Source organism: Ovis canadensis, chromosome 8, assembly GCF_042477335.2.
Source record: "Ovis canadensis isolate MfBH-ARS-UI-01 breed Bighorn chromosome 8, ARS-UI_OviCan_v2, whole genome shotgun sequence".
NCBI classification, from domain to species: domain Eukaryota; kingdom Metazoa; phylum Chordata; class Mammalia; order Artiodactyla; family Bovidae; genus Ovis; species Ovis canadensis.
This window is the reverse complement of record NC_091252.1, coordinates 87,231,117-87,254,243: the sequence shown is the minus strand read 5'-3', so window position 1 is coordinate 87,254,243 and position 23,127 is coordinate 87,231,117. Positions and strand designations below refer to the sequence as shown.

The 23,127-nt window shown below is 43.1% G+C and overlaps 1 protein-coding gene and 1 non-coding gene across 2 annotated transcripts in view; both read right to left on the bottom strand.

Annotated features, from left to right (window-relative positions):
• The window catches only part of MTHFD1L (methylenetetrahydrofolate dehydrogenase (NADP+ dependent) 1 like), a 173,893-nt gene that overhangs the window by 146,229 nt on the left and 4,537 nt on the right, over positions 1-23,127 (bottom strand). Inside the window, exons 2-7 of the mRNA XM_069599311.1 lie at positions 22,147-22,231; positions 20,706-20,756; positions 20,558-20,611; positions 17,553-17,677; positions 15,126-15,226; positions 13,305-13,441 (exon numbers count right to left, since the gene is read on the bottom strand). Of these exons, the coding sequence (XP_069455412.1) occupies positions 13,305-13,441; positions 15,126-15,226; positions 17,553-17,677; positions 20,558-20,611; positions 20,706-20,756; positions 22,147-22,231 (553 nt within the window). The remainder of the gene's footprint in view (positions 1-13,304; positions 13,442-15,125; positions 15,227-17,552; positions 17,678-20,557; positions 20,612-20,705; positions 20,757-22,146; positions 22,232-23,127) is intronic.
• On the bottom strand, positions 14,030-14,164 carry LOC138445487 (small nucleolar RNA SNORA70). Its single transcript, XR_011258915.1, has one exon. It is a non-coding gene; the product is annotated as a small nucleolar RNA SNORA70 (small nucleolar RNA).

Sequence of the window (23,127 nt, the reverse complement as noted above, 5' to 3'; positions counted from 1 at the left end):
TACCACTGCAGACAGTCAACCACAGTAAGACTCGAGAGTAACGCAGATTGTTTAACACCTGTTGTAAGTGATCAGTAGACAAGAAACACCATTTCCACATTCAACGGTGGCAAACACAGAACATGTTAAACTATCTACAGAAAAGGAGTTAATATGGACAAGACTGCAATGCTCATTTTGGAAAAAGCAAGGATCACAGGTTCACTCGAGTCCCCTAAGAGAGCTTAGTTTCCTACACGTGGTATCTTCGGTACAACCTGTTCTTTTCATTACCTATAAATCTCAGAAATCTCATTCCGACCCCTTAACTGCGTACCTAGACTCAACTCGAAAGCGGGCTGTGCGAATAAGCAACTGGAGGACAGTCAATCCCCAGAGAAAAGAGGAAAATCTCCTCCCAGTCATGATTGCAATGGAGATGCTAATTCTTTCTGGAAAGGAAAAGTGCTAGATGCTTAAATCAATAAATAAGCCACAGAGGCCCAGGCAAGGTTTTTTTTAATGAGCTACAATTCAAGGAGAATTATCATCTCACTGGCTGTTTCTACTTTCTTCCTCCCTAATGGGAAGGACCTCGGCCAAAGCCTGGCTTGAAACTTTACTCATAACAAAATATTGCCTACTCTGCTGAGGCCTGAGTGGAAGCAGCTTAGAGTGTACCGCCCACTCCCCAGGCGGAAGACCAAATGTTAAAACAATCGCCAGACACAGATATGCAGGCATTTAGTGTGGAGCACGTGGGAATGCTGGAGGGTTTAGATACCGTGAAAACTATTTTTCTTGAAGTTTTTCTTTTCGGGGGGTGGAAGTGGGGGTGAAAAGTCTCAGAATATGGAGGGGGAGAGAGAGGACGGGTAGGAGAGAGAGGACTCGCAATGTTATAAGGAACATCATAGTTTCATACTTAGCAAAGGAAATGCATTTTTAAAGTGGAAACTATAGGAAAGACAGCCGCACATTTCTGGCCAGAAGAGAGGAATTTATCTCCTGCTATCAGTGATTTTATAAGGGCATTTATGAACCTCAGGTACGGGTTTTGTATGCACACAGAAAGCTGGGATAGGTTTTAAAAGAAGAATCGTGATTGAACTACCTGAGACCTAAGAAACCTGCTTCTACATCCTTCAAATGTTATGGACAGAGCTCTGTAAACAAAGTTCAAAATGAAGAACATCACTTTTGAGAAAATCAGCTGGTGCTCTCTCCAGTCAACGACATGCGTCTGAATTTACACTGACTGGAGAGAATGAAATAGACCCAGGATTCTTCAGTGAATGGACTCATTCACCTGCCATCTCCACTTGGGTACTCCATTTGGGGCAGACACTGAGGTTGCTGAGGATCAGAAAATAAAGATCCCAGACTACAAGATTTGAGAGCTAGGATCTTCCCGATGAAGGGGCAGGACAAACCACTGAACTGTGGAAAAGAAACACTCTATTTCTAGGTATTTTGCCCACACAGTTGGTAAAATACTTAAAAAACCGGCTCATGTTTAACATCCAGCAGCCCCCATGCAATGGCCTGGCAGCTGTCACAGTTAAGTACAGGGTGGGGTCCCCAGGGAAGGAGGGGTCCCCAGGGAGGGAGGGGTCCCCAGGGAGCGAGGGTGGGAGGTGATCTGGCCCTTGTTCTTTCACTTTCAATGAACTGGGACACTCTGCGGTTAGTGCGAGGCGCCAAGAGTCTTTATAGATCACATTATGTTCTGCCCAAGAGTCTTCACAGTGCTCTGTGATGCCACTGGGTGTCTGTGAAATCTCATGGGGCCTGGAGGCCCCATGGCTGTCTCATGGCAAAGTCCTAACGAGAGTGAGGTGTTTTTCTTTTTTATGAAAACTCACTTTCTTTCAATAAAGGCTTAATTCTTGAATTTGCTGGCCTTTTCCTGACAACAGCTAAGCAGCTGTCAGACTGGGCTACCCTGGCTGCCCTCGCTGCATCCGCTGTGTTTTAGGACGATGACGCTGGAGGCTGGATTGAGAAGGGCTGGGGGAGGTGAGAGGGAAAGCATGGTACAAGCAGCAGGCAGAGGACACCTCTGTAGGAAGCTGGATGCCTGGAACCGAGAAAGGAAAGGAGGACGGGGATGCAGGGTGGGATTCGCCAGCATCAGAGATGTAGCTAAACGCTGAGGCTTGGATAAGATCTCCGAGGGAAACCGGTAGAATGGGAAGAAAAAGGTGTCTAAGGCATCCCTCAGAACTCATCTTAAATGACAAAGGAAGAGGAAGAAGTGACGTGACACTGGACACGTCTGGTCTTCCTGACCCAGGAGTCAGGGGAGGAGGACTGGGTTGTCTCAAGCAGCCTCAGGAGGAAAGGGTGTTGTCGACCGGTTCCAAATGATGCCCAATGGCTAAGCAAGCCAAAAGCAATTAGGAACCCTTCAGTGACTTTATTATAGAAGTGGGCATAGGCAACCATGCCTGGGCAAAATCTGCCCTTTGAGTCCAGTGTGTTCCCTCCCTATGGAGATTTCACTGAGCCAGTGAGCAGTGGTGTGCTTGAGGGTTTCGGCCCTTTGCAACCCCAGGGACTGTAGCCTGGCAGGCTCCTCTGTCCATCTGTCCATGGGATTTCCCTGGCAAGAACACTGGAGTGGGTTGCCATTTCCTCCTCCAAGGGATCTTCCCGACCCTGGGGTCAAACCTCAAAGGGTCAATAAATAACCTTCCTTTTTCTCAAAAATTCATGTCTTACCTTATCATTTAACATACTTACTGCTCAACATATGAAGAGAGTATCAAAGACAGTCAGTTATGTCCCAAATGATAGAAAAGACAGTTAATCCCTCTTCAAGTTTACTTGATTCTCACATAAATTACGATGGATGATGAAAGGAAAACGGACCTCAAATCCAGTAATGGGCATACTCTGAAGGATTCATCCAGAAAAATTCCCTTTCTCACACCCTAGGAAGAAATAAAACTAAAAAGTAAGGCTGAGAAAGAGAGAGTGTGTGCTCACACCTGTGTGTGTGTATTTGTGATGAGAGATAATCTAACATGATAGAGACACAGAAGCATGTAGCACAAAACTGTGTAAGAGATCAAGTTATGGTTCCTAGACCCACAGGAAGTGAGCCTCGATTCAGAAGCAGAAGAGCCTTGTGATCTGTGCTTACTCTGTGATATTAATGTGAACTGACGCATAACAGTGGGTAATTCAGCATTGCATTTCCTGCCACACTTGCGCTTTCTGATTCTGAACCTTGGGACGCACATTACCAGATTCATGCATGCCACCTCCCTGGAATAACTCTCTGGCCTCAGCTTCCTCCTCTGAGAAGTTAAGAAACTGCACTTGATAGAGAGGAACTGAGGTGCAGAGGGAAGAGCCAGCAGCGGGGGTTTCAAGACCTGGATTCAAGTCCAGGCTGCGCTCTTGTCATCGATGACCAGGGTCAAGGCACTGCACGTAACACCTTATTTTCAGGGTTTAACGCTAATAAGAAAATACATGAAAAGGCTTTGAAAAATGAAATCTGTACAGAAGCGTAAGGTGTTCTATCATTACAGACTAACCGCGTGTGTGTGTGCTAAGTCGCCTCAGTTGTGTCCGACTCTTTGCAACTCTGTGGACTGTGGCCCTGGGGCTCCTCTGTCCATGCGATTCTGCAGGCAAGAATACTGGAGTGGGTTGCCATGTCCTCCCCAGGGGGTCTTCCCAACCCAAGGATCGAACCCAAGTCTCTTAAATCTCCTGCATTGGCAGGCGGGTTCTTTACCACTAGGGCCACTTGGGAAGACTCATAGACTATGCAAAGACCTACGCATTGGAGTATTCTAATTCTACACCCTTAGGAAGCATTTATGCTGGAAGAGTGAAACATGGAGTCAGGCTCTGCTGATGGTGTGGACAGGCAAGCAAGGACGATCCACAGGCAGACAGGAGGTGATGCCAGCGGCCTGTTCCCTGCAGAGACACAGCCTGGAGCCCGTGTCCTTTTGTGCAACACACGCCTTGAACCATCTGAGACTTTACATGCCCCCTCTGGATCTTATGCCAAGTTTCAATAGACTCACTGATCCTTTTCTCAACACTGCTAAATATAAATGGCCTGATTTGGCGGCTTTTCAAAAGTTCTATTCACCGTCTTCTCTGGTGTTAATAAGTAACGCAATGATCAGGCAGAAGCAAGAGTGAGAAGAAAGGGAGCTGACATCCAAAGGTGTTTTTCAATCCATTAATAGTGAAAACAGAGAAATTCAGGGGCCTACATTATCTAGGTCACTTCATCACATGTTGCTCAATAGCCTCAGTATTTACTTGGCACAAGATCTGCAGCGCCCTGGAGTCAGTGGTATCTCCTCCACTCACCCATTACACAGGGCTGGGGTCAGGGGAGGGACTCACATCAATAGGCTGGAGTGTGAATCCACACAACTGACCAGGGTGGCCCCCATCCTGCCCTCTCGAAAGGGTAGACACATCCCTCCTGGAGAGTGAGCCTGCAAGGGTAGTGACAAGCTCAAAGCTCAGGGAAGAAATGGCTTCTTTTTCTTAGGAAGCTATCTGTGGGATTAGTAAGAGTGGGGATAAAAAAATGGTGAACTCAACCCAAGTCAAGTGTCTTGGACCTTGGTCCCTCTGATGTTCCCCAGCCCAAGCTGTTGGATACTTTGGGGTTTCAGAGATTATCAAACATTAAGAAATTTCTCTGGTGGTCCAGTGGTTAAAACTCTGTACTTCCAAAGCAGAGGGCACACGGGTCTGAGTGCTGGTTGGGGAATGAAGTTCCCTTATGCTGTGGGGTATTTAAAAAAATGTTAAACTTGGAAGGTCGTTTTAAAGATTGGGTTTTGTGACTATCTGGAATAAGAGCTGACATGAGACAATGGCTAAAAATACTGGTTGTACTGCCACCGCTAATGTTTTAAAATTATATATCTATTTGCTCAGTCTCTTTACTTCTCTGAGCCTCAGTTTCCTATCTGTGATATGGGAAGAGTGAGAGTCCAGCCTAATAGGATGGCTGCAGAATCAACAAGGTAACATGAGTGAAGGACAATCCTGGTTCACTGTAACCCCGAACTCAATGATTATTCGATGTCCTTATTGCCATTACCATATGTTACTGGTTTAAAGAGCTGGAAGAAAAAAAGATCTGTCAACTGAGAATTCTACAACCAGCAAACCTGAACTTAAAAAAAAAAAAGAGGGGGACAGACTTCCCTGGTGATCCAGTGGTTATGATTCCACCACAGGGAGCAGGGGCTCCATTTCTGGTTGGGGAATTAAGATCCCACATGCCATGCAGTGTAGCCAAAAAAAGGAAAAAAAGAGGGAAAATTTAATACATTGGCATATTAAAAACAGTAGAAGGAGTTCATTTGCCATTAGACCTGCTCTACAAGAAGTGGAAAGACACTAGTTAGTTAACTCCGAGCCATGTGAGGAAATACAGATTTCCAGAAAAGTTTTTTTTTTTTGGTTTGAAACTACAGTTGTAATTTCCTACCTGATTTAAGACAAATGTATTAAAAGTTGTATTAAAAAAAAAAGTATAGAAAAAAGAAAAAGCACTCATGTAAATGGCTAAACTAGTCCAGTTTAAAAGCTAACGTTTCCCCACCAATCTTGGGAAAAGAGTATTTTTTCAAGCTCTCCTATGTATAATACACATATATTTAGAATTTCCCAATTCACTTTTTCAAGCCTTTTGTAAGGCATGCAATGTACTGAATTTATAGTGGAAAATGACTCTGATAATTTAACTTTTGCTCAAAAAGCCTGGCCTACTTTGATCCTTCAAGTGTGAAAGACCTATATTTTTTCCTTTACTGTTAGTGCTAGTTTTGACAATCTCTGTGCTCAGAAGGAGAAACAAGATCCTCTGAGAAAAAACAAAATAAAACGGCTCTCTTCTTTCTGGGTTATTTCTTATACACGCAGCTGGGACTGACCGGATTCATTGCAGCTGGAGGCTGTTTTGCCGTCCTCCTCCAGCTGTGTCAGAAGAGGCTTTTCAGCCAGCAGAGCGTATGGGTGTGTGTTTCTATGTGCATGTGTGTGTGTGTGAGTAGAGGGTGGAGAGCACAGCCCTGAGGTGCCAGCCAGCCTCCCTATCCTGAAGAGAGGAACCACTCTGTCTCACAAATACTCATTACAGAACATTTCTTTCTGGCATCAGGGTGAACTCTCTGGGGTGAGAAAGAGGACATCTCTAAATGTAGGCCAATTCTCACGAGGCAGATGGCTGTCACCTCCTACATCAGGGTGTCATTCCACTCCAGGGTCCTGAGGAGCTGAGTAAAGGGCCTAAGTCTGGGTGCAGGAAGGAGGGCGATTCCTTAGCTCAAACCAAATATGTCATATCCAATGCTTTAGCTTACCAACAGCTGACACTCTACAAAGTGTGGCTAATCTGGACCAATGCCCAGACATTCCTCTCCTCCCATCATGTAAATGTAGAATGCATCTCAAAGCCCAAAAGTGATGCCCCAGAACGAAGCAGAAAATGTATTCTTAACTGTCAATGATGCACTCAGAAGGTGCATCATTGACAATTAGCAATGAAGCTATAGCAAGGAGGCTATAAACGATAGCTTCCAAATACAGAAGTCCGCTCTGTTTTGTGCAGTTCTCTAAAAAGGCAAATCTCAATCCCTCACATTCTGGGTCCACAAAAGTTTTATATGTAATCAGTATGCAAAGCAAGGAGATCAAACCCGTCAATCTTAAAGGAAATCCACCCTGAATATTCACTGGAATGACTGATGCTGAAACTGAAGTTCCAATACTCTGGCCACCTGATGCGAAGAGCTGATTCACTGAAAAAGACCCTGATGCTAGGAAAGATGGAGGGCAAGAGGAGAAGGGGACAATAGGGGATGAGATGGTTGGATGGCATCACTGATTCAGTGGACATGAGTTTGAGCAAACTCTAGGAGATAGTGAAGGATGGGGAAGCCTGGTGTGCTGCAGTCCACGGGGTTGTAGAGTCAGACATGACTGAGCAACTGAACAACAACAATATTCAAAGAGTATCCTTAGATCGTCAGGTTGTTGATAGAGATGAAATCCATTTCTATTTAACTAACTTGATGTAAATACCCCTCAAAATCACAGGAAGGCATACTATTCCTAGAAAGAGTGATTGGTAAACCAGGAATTCCCAGGGGACGTGACCTGATGTGAAGAGGCTTCTGAGGGGACACAGGCATCAGGGAAGGAAGAGGTCCATAGCCGCAGAGTTGAGGACCAGATGGCAGGCCTGGACTGGCCAAAGCTGGACACACTCTCTCAGGGACATTTTCTCTTAGTTTTGTTTTTCATTTGGTTTCCTTGGCCTCCATGTATTGTTGGGAGACCTCACAGACAGACTGACTCTCTCCTTATACCCAGCCATACATTGCAAGCATGCATGCTAGGCTTTAAATAAGGAACCCTGGGTCCTACATTTTTATTACCTCCTTACAAGCGATTGACCCACTGGCCTTTCCATCTCCACATCAAGGATCAACTGCACATCTGTATGGTGAAACTCGCCAGTGTCCTTCCTGACTCACCATCCGCCGCAGCCAAGCTATTATTGGGGATGTTAACAGGTGCCAAGTCCTGCGCTAAGCAAACTGACAGGATCACTGAATTCTCATAGCAGCCCCGAGAGGCCTGGAGTATTAAAATCCCTGTTCGACACATGAAGAGACAGGCTCAGAGAAGTTAAACAACAACGAAGGCTTGAATCCAGAGCTGTTTGCACCAAAGCCTGTTATATTGCTTCCCGAGAACACAAATGTTAATCCCAAGCGTTCCAAAGACAGTTCCTACTGGTTGCAGCAGGTCATGACTGCTTCGAGGTCATCCCAAATTTGGAAGGCTACATGTAGTTTCAGAAGTGGTAAAGAGGGCTCCAATGTTACAGTCACCACCTTATCCCTAAAACCCTCACCCCTCTGCTTCTCTAAATGCCCTACCAGACGGCCAACAGGGCATCCTGTCCCATGTTAGGTACAAACAGGCAGGAAATAATTGCTTTTCAAAGATAATATCGCGTGACCTCACAGCTATACTCCTTTGCTCGTTCTTTTCTCCCCTTGATATTTGTCACTGTTCATAATGAGAAGTTAAATGGGCCATCATCCTAAAATGTACTTACAATGCACTATAATCTTAAAATACATTGTTGCTGGCATTAGAAAACAAATACCAATCTACTGTAAAATGTATACTTTCACTGTTTTTCAGTGAAGGCTTTCGAGGTGTGCGATAAGGGTGGACACAGCCTGCCCCATTCAGGTCTCCCAGCACTAATCTGTGTCTGGATATTCTTTGCACCGTTATCAGTTGCTATCACCATGGTCTGCCGAGGGCCCAATGACCCTCTGAAACCAGGCCCGGCAATGGTCTGTGTTTTACAAATAAAATATAGGAATGAAGTGAAATAAAAGTCGCTCAGTTGTGTCTGACTCTTTGCTACCCTGTGGACTGTAGCCTGCCAGGCCCCTCTGTCCATGGAGTCCTCCAGGCCAGAATACTGGAGTGGGTAGCCATTCCCTTTTCCAGGGGATCCTCCCAATCTAGGGATGAAACCCAGGTCTCCCTCACTGCAGGTGGATTCTTTGCTATCTGAGCCACCAGGGGAGTCCAAAATATAGGAATAGTGAAAAGTCAGATGTCAGGCAGAAGCACGGAGGTACACTAGCGGGAAGTGAGAGACAAGGGCAGTGCTAGCTGCTAGTGCAAAGGAAGGAAAGAAACAGCCTTTATTCTGTGGTGGGAGGGGAGCCTGCTATGTGTAAGCGGACCATGTAGAGGTGGCCAAACAAAGTTTAAGGACAATTATGGGAAAGCTCAGCAGTGGTCACAGGACTGGAAAATGTCAGTTTTCATTCCAATCCCAAAGAAAGGCAATGCCAAGAATGTTCAAACTACAATACAACTGTGCTCATTTCACATGCTAGCAAGGTAACGCTCAAAATCCTTCAAGCTAGGCTTTCGCAGTACATGAACCAAGAACTTCTAGATGCAGAAGCTGGATTTAGAAAAGTCAGAGGAAGCTTTGGCAGAGATCAAACTGCCAACATCCACTGGATCACAGAAAAAGCAAGACAATGCCAGCAAAACCTCTGTTTCTCCTTCACTGACTTCTCTGGCTTTGCTAAAACCTTTGACTGTGTGGATCACAACAAACTGTGGAAAATTCTTCAAAAGATGGGAATACCAGACCACTTACCTGCCTCCTGAGAAACCTGTATGTAGGTCAAAAAGTAACAGTTAGAACCAGACATGGAACAACGGACTGGTTCCAAATTGGGAACAGAGTACATCGAGGCTGTATGTTGTCACCCTGCTTATTTAACGTCTATGCAGAGTACATCATGCGAAATGCTGGGCTGGATGAATCGCAAGCTGGAATCAAGACAGCCAGGAGAAATAACAATCTCAGATATGCAGATGACATCACCCTAATGGTAGAAAGTGAAGAGGAACTAAAGAGCCTCTGGATGAGGAGAATGAAAATGCTAGCTGAGAACTCAACGTTCAAAAAACTAAGATCATGGCATCCAGTCACATCATTTCATGGCACATGGAAAGGGAAAAAGTGGTAACAATGGCAGAGTTTATTTTCTTGGCTCCAAAGGCACTGCGGACAGTTAACGGCAGCCATGAAAATAAAAGACGCTTGCTCCTTAGAATAAAAGCTATGATAAACTTAGAGTATTAAAAAGCAGAGACATTACTTTGTCAACAAAGGTCTGTATAGTTAAAATTATGGTTGTTCCAGTAGTCATATAGGGCTATGACAGCTGGACCATAAAGAAGGCTGAGCGCCAAAGAATGCATGCTGTTGAACTGTGACGCTGGAGAAGACTCTTGAGGACTGCCAGGAGACAGAACCAGTCCATCCTAAAGGAAATCAACCCTTAATATTCATTGGAAGGACTGATGCTGAAGCTGAAGCTCCAATACTTTGGTCACTTGATATGAAAAAGTGACTCACTGGAAAAGACCCTGATGCTGGGAACGATTAAGGGCAAAAGAAGAGGGTGACAGAGGATGAGACAGTTGAATGGCATCACCGACTCAGTGGATATGAGTTTGAGCAAGCTCCATGATATAGGGAAGCCTGGCTTGCTATAGTACATGGGGTCGCAAAGAGACAAGACTTATCAACTGAACAAAAACAATGAAAAGCCTGGAATCTTTCTTGCCATATTTTTGGCTATAAAGTCCAAGCAATAAAAGCAATGAAAGTTGCCAGTCTCTAAGATTCACAGTGGTACTGCTATAAGTACCAAGGAATTAAAAAAAAAAAGAACAAAAAAACGTGTGTGCAATGTCAGCTTTTAAAGAGAACCTCCATAGATACAGGAAAATCAGAATGTTACCCAATTTCTAGATTATCAAGAGAGTAAAGCTTTGCAATCACGGTTCTCAAAGTTAGAATGAGCTTTATCCAAATAGTCAAGGTGATTTATTTCCATAATAAAAAAGTACTTTGAAAGATATCTTTGTTTTTCCAAAATACAGATACAACTAGCAAAACTATCTGTGACAGCTGTGAAAACACTGAATTGCCAATGAAGGCATTTTTCTCTTTTTCGTCACAGCTGTTCAGTTCAGGGCAAGTTTACTGTCCTCTTCCACTAAGCGTCCCAACCCAGAATTCTGGGCTTTAAAGTACAAAACACTGTCCCTGAATTTTCTTGAATAGCCTGCCACCATGTGGTGACCACTGAAAAATCACATAGTAATTGCAAGATCATGTTCCAGGACTGTTTTCGAAAAAGAAAGAACAAGATATATCAGATCCACTTGCCATTCAAACATTACATACATACATACATACATACATACATACATACATACATACACTTGCCATTCAAACATTACAACTCTCAGTCCAGATGCCTTGGCCCCTAGGACAGGACTACAACTTGCTAGTCTCCATCCTCACGTTGCAAAGCGAGGAACATGTATTTTCAGATTTTGGTTATTTAATGTGCTATCTAATGCACTTTTAATGTAAATTCACTTCGCTTGACATTTGTGGAATTCGTAGCCAGTTTTTGAAATTAAGAACTTTATGAAACTATTTCAGACAGTAAATCGTAAAAGAATTACAATTCTTTTACACCTGGACACACTGCCCATTGCCCGGTTTAAGAACAGGTACGACCAACACAAGCGAGGGTTCCCTAGTCTCTTCTCCATCTACATCCACATGTTTGTCCTGCCGTGGTTTTCCTGAATTGGTTCAGTTTCTGCTCATTTCCTTCTTCTTTTCCTTTATATGTATGCAGCTCTAAACCGGTATACACGGTATTGACTTTAAATCTTATGCAAATGGGGTTAAATGAAATACATCCTTCTGCAACTTGCCTTATTCCAACGAATAATTTTAAAAAATTCTTTATTGATATTTATAGCTCTATGCTTCTTCAAAATTGTCTTGTTTCTGTCCTGATCTCCCATGTACATTTTAGAATCAATTTGGCAAATGCTACACAATAATATTATGTCAGGATTTTGATTCAAATATAGAGATTGATTTAGGAGAGAATCAGTATCAATATCCTTAAGAGAGTGAGTCTTCTAATCCATGAAATGGTATCTCTGCTTTTAACTGAGTCTTCTTAATGGCATTTATAAAAATTATACAATTGCTTTCAAAAGGTCAGAAATAGCCTTTGTTAAATATATTCCTGCTGCTGCTGCTAAGTCGCTTCAGTCGTGTCCGACTCTGTGCGAGCCCACAGACGGCAGCCCACCAGGCTCCCCCACCCCTGGGATTCTCCAGGCAAGAACACTGGAGCGGGTTGCCATTTCCTTCTCCAATGCATGAAAGTGAAAAGGGAAAGTGAAGTTGCTCAGTTGTGTCCCACCCGCAGCGACCCTGTGGACTGCAGCCCACCAGGCTCCTCCATCCATGGGATTTTCCAGGCAAGAGTACTGGAGTGGGCTGCCATTGCCTTCTCCGAAATATATTCCTAGGTACCTTATATTCTCATTGTTATCATATGTTGTATTTCTTTAAAAATTAATTTTATAACTGTGGGGGGTGGTGTGTAGAAATGCAATCAGCTTTTGCCTGTCGATCTTATATCCAAGAACCCAGATGAACTCTTAGTAATTCTGATATCTATTTTTTTGCGTGTGTGAAGTAATTCTGATACCTTGATAGAGTCTTCTGTACCTTTTACATAAGTTTATTACTCAGGATTGAAGACATTTTGTGTTTTCCTTTCCCATCATCATTTTCTTTTTTCATATTACTGCATTGTCTAGGAATTCCCACACAATGCCAATTAGGAGTACTGATAACAGACACCTTTGTCTTTCCTAATTGAAAAAAAATGTTTCTAGGGAATTCTCTGGTGGTTCAGTTGTTAGGACTTGGTGCTTCCACTGCTGGTTTTGATCTCTGGTCAGAGAACCAAGAACTATTAATAAGAAGAAGCTGTGCAGTGCAGTCCTCCCAAAAAGTTTTTCGTATTTCACTGTTAAATGATATTTTCACTCTGTTTTTATAGACATTTTATCTGATTAAGGAATTTCTTTAAATTCTTTAAATTCCTAGTCTAAGATGACTTTTTAGAAAAATCTCATAATGATATTAGAATTTATCTAATAACTCTTCTGTATCTACTATGGTAAATGTATAGATTTTAATCTGATAATGTAATGAATTACATTAATACATTTTGATCGATATTAACCTTCTTTACAATCTCATGATAACCTCAACCTGGATTTTATTTTCTATTTTTCTAGTGGTAACGTCATCTATCTTCACAGGTGAAATTGGCCTGTAATTGTCCATTAGCATCTTGTCACTATCTGCATTGGGAACTCAGGAGTCACAAAATGTTCTGTCTTCTCCTATCTTGTTTGACAGTGGTAGCTCATTTATAAAACTATTGTCTTTTTGTCTGCTTGTTTGATTTTTGTCTGTGAGACTGATTCAATGTCTTCAACGTTATATACTATTCAATTTTATGTGAATCCATTTTTACAAGTTTTCAGATTTATCAGCATAAAGTTGCTCATACTCACCTTTTTAAAAAAATAGTTATTGCTTCTGTGTTTATGTATCCTTGTTCATTCCTGACAATGCTGGTGTTCTCTTTTCCTCTCAGTCATATTGGCTAGTGATGTGTCTCTATTATTAGACTTTTCCAAGAACTGATTATGGCTTTGCAATAGAAATCTCTGTTCTTTGCTTTCATCCTTTGAGATTTTTCTGCTGTTCTTTCTCTAATCTTTTATATTAAAATGCTTGGTCTGTGCATTTCCAGTCCTCCTTTTCTAATATAAGCATTTGAAGATATGTTTCCAACATGAAAGATGCTTACCTTGCCTTGAAGCTGAGGTGTTTTCCACTGGGAGCTCATTGTCATGGACCCTTTTCTCTGGAACAGACATTGTAGGGTGGCTTCCAAAGACCCATGGGCTCCTATTACCAAGATCTTCTTTCCATCTAAGCTGACACCTACCCACCAAATGAAAATTCAGTATTATAATCAAAACATCAATGTCTTTGTCCCATACAGCTTTAGTGCAAGGGGGGAAAAAGCCTTTAAAGTAGGATTTACTGGTGGGTGTTAAGGAGGGGACAGTGTCTGGGCTCTCAGGAGCGCAGGGCCCACCATTTGTCCAGGGGGCTGGGAATAGGGACGTATTCAACCTCACAGCTCTCTGGGACAAGCTGCTTTTCCGCTAAGTTTTCAACTTCATCCACATTAAACTTAGCAAATCCCCACTTCTGTGGATCTTCCAGCAGCCAGGGAACTTGAACTTTACCTGCTCCGTGTTCTGCAGCTTGGTGTGGATGGACATTATGACCTGGCCAATGTGGACTCTGGCCATTGTGCCCGGGCGCTTTCCAAAGGCACCATGCATACCTGTCGGGAGCCTAGACTGGGGACAGCATGCCAGACATGAATGTCCCCTGGAAAGGGCTGTCTCCAAATGGCAACTCACTCCAGTATTCTTGCCTGGAGAATTCTATGGACAGAGGAGCCCAGCGGGCTACAGTCGATGGGGTCACGAAGAGTCAGACACAACTGAGTGACTGACACTTTCACTTCAAGGTCCCTTAGGGCAACCCATGCAGGCAACAGGCTTCATAGACTACCCAGGAGCCTGCTGTTTGCAGCCACTGCACACCAGGACTCCCCATTGAAAATAGCATCGTCTGCTTAATTGGCTGCAAAAAAATAGCCTTTTAAAACTTGGCCCTCTGGGCACCAGACTTACAATGACTATAAGCCGTAATTTATTCTTTCTGTGCAAATTTTATGGTGGGGTGATACAGAATCATCATCTAATTATTCATATGATGGAAAGACACTGTCTATTTGGATTTTCTCAGAGATTTGAGGTTAATGACTATTGTCCTAAAGGTGTATCTTGAAATTTAGTCTTCTAACAAAGCTCTGGTATATATTTCAGAATTTTTGTTTACTCATTGCACATTTGGGCATAGGGAAGGGACACTGGTCTCTTTTTCACTCAAGCTAGTGCAAAGAAACATTAAGTTTATTAAATTTTTATGTATTCAGTTATAAAGTCCTTAAATAAAGGAAAGACTCAGTAATAATTTACTTGTTAAATGTGATAACTAAGAAATTATTCATTTCTATATCACTGACATGAAAGGAGAGAAAGATGGAAATTAAATACTGATACTGAAAGCGATACTATTCACTGATAAATCCTAATCTAGGTTTCTATACCCTAAACCATATCTAACAGTCATTTAAACTATATATATAACAGTCTATATCTAACAGTCATTTAAGCTTTAAATATAAATTGTATCTAGGTCTACACACTGACAGATTTGAGGAGTTGAAACTTGAAACGTCTTTCACGGTGGTTATTTTGAGAGTTTCATGAGAGACACTGAGAAAATGTTTAATACGTAATGTGTTAATGCGTTATTTAATGTTTAACAAGGTTAATCATTTACCTTTACCAATTTCTCTTTAAAATTATAATAGTCTTATTAGAAAATCTTCCATAGTCGTATGTATCTGATGAGAAACAAAAATAGCTGACACGGAATATCACTTCAGTGTTTCAATAAGAATCTTCCAGAAACAAATCTTTACTAAAACTCACGTGAATACCAAAAAACACAGAATAGCAACGTTTCTGAGGGAGCATTATACCTGACTTTTCAAGAAGTTCAATTACAGCTCTGGCCACAGGTGAAATAAAACACTCATGGGCGTCTCCTCGGACCAGCTTCCCCAGGTTGACATCCGTTAATCTGAATCCAAAAGCAAGAGAACAAGTGAGTTAAAACTTGGCCCAAACTCACTCATCTCTAAAGCACACGTATTAATCCCAAATAACAGCCAAGTCAATATTTGATAGAATGAAGTTTATTTTGTAAAGCAGGTCAGAAAACATTAACTATAAAACTCTCTCTGCACTCGTTTGGGCCTCCCTCCCTCCCAGCTCTGCAGTGTGTACCTGCATGACACGTTAACCAGAGCTCCTCAAAGACAAGACTGCCTGCTCAACTGAAAAGATAACTTTTTAAAATTCCGACACTAGCCATGTAACTTCTTAAAAGAACAGTGTTGTTTCCCAGCTCTGTAGGGGTCCAGGGTGACTTGGGGTTCATCTGGACTATGGGGCTTCCCTGGTGGCTCAGATGTAAAGAATCAGCCTGCAATGCAGGAGACCCGGGTTCAGTCCTTGGCTCAGGAAGATCCTCTGGAGAAGGGCATGGCAACCCACTCCTGTATTCTTGCCTGGAGAATTCCAGGGCCAGAGGAGCCTGGTAGGGGGCTACAGTCCATGGGGTCTCAAAGAGTCAGACACAACTGAACAACTAACACTTTCACTTTCTTCTCATCGGGACTCTGCACCCTTAGTGAATTTTATGTAAAGCATCAGTGTGTCATTGTGATGTGTTATCCTTTCCTCAACAATGTGTATGATTATCTGACTTCTATCCCTGTGACTATCTGACTTCTATCTATATGACTACATGACTATCTCTGACTTCTAACAGAGGAACAGTTCTCAGAGCTTCCTGAGAATCTGTTTGCTGGGTTATAATCCTTGATTTGGCTCAAATAAAATTCTCTTTTATTCCTTTTTTAACTTGATAGTTCACTGAATTTTTGTTGACAGATAGGATATATTAAATAATTAAATAGAAATTAACGAGTGGGCAAGAAAAACAAATATAAAATAAAGAGAGGGCAGGAATAGAGGCCATCAGCTTTTTAGAGCGGCCCTTCAGGCAATGCTAATGTGATGAGTGTTTTGATCTTGCTTGTACCGCATGTCTGCAGCTTGAAGCCATGTAGGGCTTCACTGCACAGCTCCAGGAAGCTCATTTCAGTGGCCTATGGAGAAGGGTGGCCCTGGATGTGTACATCACCATGGTCCTGAAGCCAAGCCCACTTTACCCTGAGGGAATTACGTCTCCATCAGTATCAAAGTCCAGAATCAATCCTAGAAATCGGGGAGTGACCTCACAAGATCTGGATTCAAGGTCTGATGCCCGCTTGATATTGGTACTCATCTCCTGCAGAAATCAAGGGGAAAAAGGAGGAACCATGTCCTTTCAATGCCTTGCGTCCTTTCTTGTCAAATCCAGGACAACATAGTCCCTAACTGTTCAGCTTAAACTGATGGTCTCAATACAGGTTAGCAACAAAATGAGGATACTTGGGAAAGGGTTCATACTCCTCTTTTAATGAAAGGTTGAAAACTACACCTTGATACCTTGAGGTTCTGGAGGTTTCCTAACTAATTAGAGCTTCTTCTCTCTTTGTGGTTTGTCTGCTACAGGATCAGAGATTTTCATGACAACTTTTCTCCCTGTTTGAGTCTGCCCTAAGTCCCAACAGAAGGCCAAGATAATGGCAGAATCTGAATGTGTCAATGAGGTGGTGATCCACTCAATCCAGCCCCTACAAGAATAATGTGATAAATTTGCTTACCACCCTGTAATGCTAAGTATGTTCTTTTAGGTCACAGTACATGAATCTCTTGTTTCCATGTCGGAAAATGAGGTTTTCAACTTTTAGGAAACATTGGAAACTTCCATATGTGTGGGTAGTGTTCCTTGTCCCTTGAAGCATATATCATGACGTGACACAAACCCAAGACCAATATCAAAGCACCTGCTATTCAGTTTTTCCCTTCAAACAAAACCCTGCATTATGAATGTAAGGGCTTGCTTTGTTCTTCTCTACTGGCCTGGAACTGAGGAAGAATACTCTATTGCTGGTGAAGCAGGAGTCTGGGCTTTTTCTCTAGTCTGGTAGAATTATCAAGGAAAAGTTATTAGAAGAGGAGAGCTGGCTAAGGACTCTGTAAGTCAGACAGGAACTTCTCAAATGAATATGACTGGTTAATTCCAAAATGGCACACAAGCACTACAAAAGGGCAAATGTATTTTCCCAAACATGCACTTTCTTATGCAGAATTTAACAGACCCTCCAACTCCTGAAATATTTAAAATTATTCCTTTCAAGTCTTAATTACTGACATAGTTGAAAAAGCAGAGTTTTCAAAAATTCACTGTAAACAAACTAGCAATGAGTTGATTGTTTTCTTTTATATGTTCTTACCCATCCACATCTTTTTCTGGTTTCAAAGCATTGAGGATTTTGCTGCTAAGTGAGGTCTCAGCGATCTGAAGCGCAAGGCCATGTACTCTGCTATCTTCATTAATCTTCAGGATCTCATCTATAATCTAAGGGGAAAACTATAGTCAGTTGTGCAAAAATAAGACCCAACAAAAGACATATTATATTAAACATAGATTCATAAAAATGTATGTGTTCTAGTTTCTTTTTGTCCTTGTTGAAGACCTGGTGTAAAGCAGAAAGAAGAAATCTATATCCCCTTCTCACCACGTATAAAAGCTTGGCTGAATTTTTGGTGTCTTTAAGTCTTTCTTATCACTATTCTCTACCAGAACAGGACAAAACAAAAACAAAGCTCAGCAATTAATAAAGACATGAGATGCTACAAATGAGAGCCATAAAAGACAATTCCCTGTCCACAGTCAGATTTGAGCCCATCTGATGCTTTCTTGCCTACCTGGGAATAAGGCCAGATACAGACCCTCCAAATTCCCATTTTTTGTCCAGGAGTAATTTAGCTGAACCGCTTGTCCCCACTGATCCATCAAAAAAACTGCTTATAAATCGAACTTAGGTAAGCTTCTTTCCTTCCCGCTGGTTCTTAAACTTTGGCCTGTGCTGTGCTGTGCTTAGTCGCTCAGCTATGTCCAACTGTTTGTGACCCCATGACTGTAGCCTGCTAGGCTCCTCTGTCCATGGAGACTCTCCAGGCAAGAATACTGGAGTAGGTTGCTATGTTCCCCTCCAGGGGATCTTCCCAACACAGGGATTGAACCCAGGTCTCCCACACTGTAGACACATCTTTACCATCTGAGCCACCAGGGAAGCCCAAACTTTGACCTAGCCTCAGTCTGACTGGCAGACGGCACTCTCCTCCCTCCACTCGTGAGAACAGGCTGGCTTCAGGGTAAAACATTCTCTCATCTGCTATCTCATCAAGCCACCCTTTCTTTCATTACACTGGCTTCTTTCAAGCCTTCTCTCCCCCTCCCTATAAAAGACAAGCCTTCTGCCTACCTCTCAAAGGTATGTAGAAGTTATGGGCAGAGTACATTTCCTTAATGTACCTTCCCCACCTTGCAGTAATTCTTTCGGATTATATCACTTCTCACTGAGTCTGGATTTATTTTCTCTCTGATGCTGGTTAGAATGTGGACTCTTGAGAGTCCCTTGGACTGCAAGGAGATCAAACCAGTCAATCCTAAAGGAAATCAATGCTGAATATTCACTGGAAGGACTGATGCTAAAGCTGAAGCTCTAATACTTGAGTCACCTAAGGCAAAGAGCTGACTCACTGGAAAAGACCCTGATGCTGGGAAAGATTGAGGGCAGGAGAAGGGGGGTGATAGAGGATGAGATGGTTAGACAGCATCATTGACTCAATGGACATGAATTTGAGCAAGCTCAGGGAGATAGTGAAGGACAGGGAAGCCTGGTGTGCTGCAGTCCATCGGGTCACCAAAAGTCGGACACGACTGAGCAACTGAACAACACCACAATAGAATGTGGGTGTGATCTGTAGAGTTGAATGGGCCATCCTGGATATGAGGCAGCAAAGCAAGATCCTGGGAACCTGAGTATCTAAGGACTTTGTGATGCTACCACACTAGCCAGGGATTCCCTACTTCTGAATTTTATGCACCTACAAAAGACTTCAGTGCTATTCCTGATTATTTACATTTTTCATCACTGCCATAGCCAGTCTGAAGAAAACCTAGACACAGAAGGGTCAGATACCAGGATGGCCCCTGGTTTAGTGTCTGAGGCCCTATTAATGCAGTGCAGCTTCTCCCAGGCTTGAGATGACACACAGGAGGGTTGGTATCCCTGCAGGTGGAAACACCTATAGCACATACAGTAGCACTGAAAGAACCTATGATGTTTTTATCAGCTGCCCCAAAACGCCACTTAAAAGATTCACACAAAGTTAGCCTGGAAAAGCATCTGGAAAATGATCCTGTCCTTTATTTTATTGATGAGGCAACTGTGACCCAGAAGAACCAAAGAGTGGCCTAAGGTCAAACAACTCAGGTCAGGACATCGCAAACCAGAACTAGTCCTCCAGACACTGACAATTTCCATGAGACAATGCTGTTGCAACAGCTGAAGAAGCACCACCAAAGTGACCATGTCATAGTTCATGCTGTCAACAGAAACATATGGTATGTGACAGTCACTTCAGGCGTGTCCAACCCTTTGTGACTCCATGGGGGCCCACCAGGCTCCTCTGTCCATGGGATTCTCCAGGCAAGAATACTGGAGTGGGTTGCCAATTTCTTCTTTAGTAGATCTTCCTGGCCCAGGGATCGAACCCACGTCTCTTAAGTCTCCTGTATTGGCAGGCAGGTTCTTTACCACTAGTGCCCACGAGGGGAGGCCTTACTGAGCAGAAATATATGGTAAGGAGATAAAAAACAAGGTACTGGGGACTTCCCTAATAGTCCAGCGGCTAAGACTCCGAGCTCCCAATGCAGGGGGTCTGGGTTTGATCCCTGGTCAGGGAACTAGATCCCATATGCCACAAATAAGAGTTCGTATGTCACAGCTAAATATCCCAAATGCTGCAACTATGATCGAAGATCTGACGTGCCACATTTGAGGCCTGGTGCAGTCAAATAAATAAACATATTTTTTAAAAAAGGTACTACTATATAGCACAGGGAACTACATTCAATAGCCTGTAATAAACCATAATGGAAAAGAATATGAAAAAGAATATACAAGCATATATGTATAACCAAATCACTTTGCTATACACCAGAAACTAAAACATTGTAAATCAACTCTACTTTAAAGAAAAAAGAAAGAAACATGGTAAGGGACAGATCAGAGTATTTACACTAGTGGGAAAAGTGAATTCTTCCCTCCAAAAGTTCAGCCCTGAGAAAAGGCTTGGTCAGTTGCGCCCACAACAAGAGATGCTAAGAGGTCTACTAGCACCGAGGGGGAGGAGCACAAAAGAAGAGTCACAAGCCCTGCCGCCTTACCTCATCTTCCCCGCTCTCCGCAGGAAGGCAGATGTGGGTGATGTTCAGACCAGCCTGCAAAGAGTACACAGGGCGAGTTTGTCACCGAGAGGGGATGAATGTACCACCCCAAAATTAAAATGCATTTTTGAAAATCAAGAATCCTTACCTCCTCAGCCAAATTCTGGTTTACTTCCTGCATCAGGTTATCATCACCTGCCTTGGGAGAAGGGAGACAGGAGACTGTATTAAAGATCAACATAAAAAGATCCTGAATAGGCACAGAACAATCCAAACGCTAATTCTGTGATTATGCATTATCTAACAACAAAGACGATCAAAGGGAAATGCAGAACAAGAATCTTATTGCTCATAAAAGGGAGCTAATGGCTGGTCTTCATTAACATGGCAATTTCTCAGGCTTTCAAGTTATGTTTCTTTTTAAAATAAGAATCCTCACAGTGCATATATAGCCACAACCAGAATCCACTTCTAAGTGAGGAATGCCAAACAGGGAGATTTAGGTGACTTGCCCTTCAGTGAAAAGCTATCAAGTAAGCTGAATTCCAGGAGGCTAGGCCCTCAGTTCACTTCTCTTCCCACTCTTCTCACCTGCCTATCTTTGCAGGAACAGACTCCAAAGAATGCAAGTGACTTGAGCATAGCTCTCTGGTCTTGAAATCACAGCGCTGATGAGGCAGCTCTTCTGATGCATTAAACACATGCCAAGAACAATAGTGGCAGCTCCACTGTTGGGCTGTGTTAGCTTACAGGCTTGACTCAGCTCATCACTTGCCCGCACCTGGCATCACCTAGGTGTGCCAACACAGGTGGCAAACAGTGCCAACCGCAGCTAGCAACAAAGGGTCCGAAGTCAGAAGACAGACGTGAAACTTGAAGTCCTTCTGACATGCCATGGCTTTTGGCCCTTCAGACTCAAGGCAGGCTTTAGAGACTAAGTAGCAAGATCACCAAATACTGTGTCTCAGCAAGCATCTGTATTCCGTGGAAACAAAGAGGCATGTTTTTCCCCTTTCCCCTCAGATCACATCTGATAAGAATTTATACTTGGCCACAGTATATCCTGCATAATGCAAGTTATGGGAGTTCTACATCCCGACCTCTGGAAGTTATCCACACCAAAAGACGCAAACAGAGCGGTACCTGACCTGTAACCCTGAAGCAGCAAAATGACCAGATAAAGGGGGAAACAATAGCATTTCCAGCTGAGGCTTCTCCTTCCTCCCCTAAGCCCCAGTGGGATGTCTGTGACAAGAAATGCAGGTGGTTGTCTGTGTACAATCTAGATAGAAAGATACCAGGACTTGCCTGGTAGTCCAGTGGTTAAGAGTCTGTCTGCCAATGCAGGGGATGCAAGTTGAATCCCTGGGCTGGAAGATTCCACATGCCGCAGAGCAACTAAGCCCACGGGCCACAGTTACTGATTGAACACATGCATCAAGAGTCGTGCTCCACAACAAGAGAAGCCACTACAGTGAGAGGCCCACACAACCCAACTAGAGAAGGTCCACGCGTAGAAGCGAAGACCCAAAACGGCCAAAAAAAAAGACACCATAAAATAGCAAGACAGAACCACATTCTCGGCTTACCTGAATAACAGCAAGAACCGGCTTAAAGGTAGGGGTCTTTTCTTGCAATAAACTCAGAACTTCTTTCGAATTCTGAATGATTTCTCTACATTGGCAAAGAGAAACAACACAGTCAGATCTAGGTTTGACAAGAAAGGGTAGGTACCACACATTTTCTTAGAAGGCCTCTTACTATCTAATTAGACAGCAAAAGGGTGCTTGTCAGGGTAGGCACAAGGTCAGGGGGTGCCCAGGAGAGCAATCATGAACTACTTAACTGGGCATAAAATGCGACAACCTCTTAATTTTCAAAATAAGCGGAGGTAAACGAGCTGGATGCGAACAGTAATTTTCTAGGGGTGACTTTTTCTCTTGCATTTTCTAAGACTACTATAGTAAGAAGTTTGGGTTTCTTGGTTTAATAATCCCTTTCTCTGCCATAATCCTTCCACTCCAAAAGAGTCTGGGTCCAGGGGGAAAGCAAACTTGGGGGGGAGTGGGGTACTAACACAGGGGATTGTGGAGGAGGTAAGAAGTTATGGGTCAGGATACACTTTAAGCTCTTTTTACAGAGTTTACAGAAGGGATGGGAAGCAAACGCTGCAGAAACGCTAGGGAGGTGCAGGGATCTGATATTCTCCTGAGGCCTCTCACAGAAGGAGCCTCTCACTCCTCTGGGCCCCTCAAGTCTGCACTGGAACCTCCTGAAAAATAGCAGGGGCCACCTTCCCCTTAGCATCCCCCAGGTGTCAGCTTCCAGGGACAGGGGCAGACCGAGATAAACATGGTACAAGGCAGGCTCTCTTTCTGTAGTTTCCTGGGATGAGCCATTTCAGAGACCACTTTTCACCACCATCCACATGAAATGTTCCTTACTTGTACACAATCAAGAAAGTCGGCTCTTTTGGATGAATTTATTTACAGAACAGAAAAAGACCCTCAGACATAGAAAACAATCTTATGGTTACCAAAGGGGAAGAAGGGCAGGGGGAGGGAGAAATC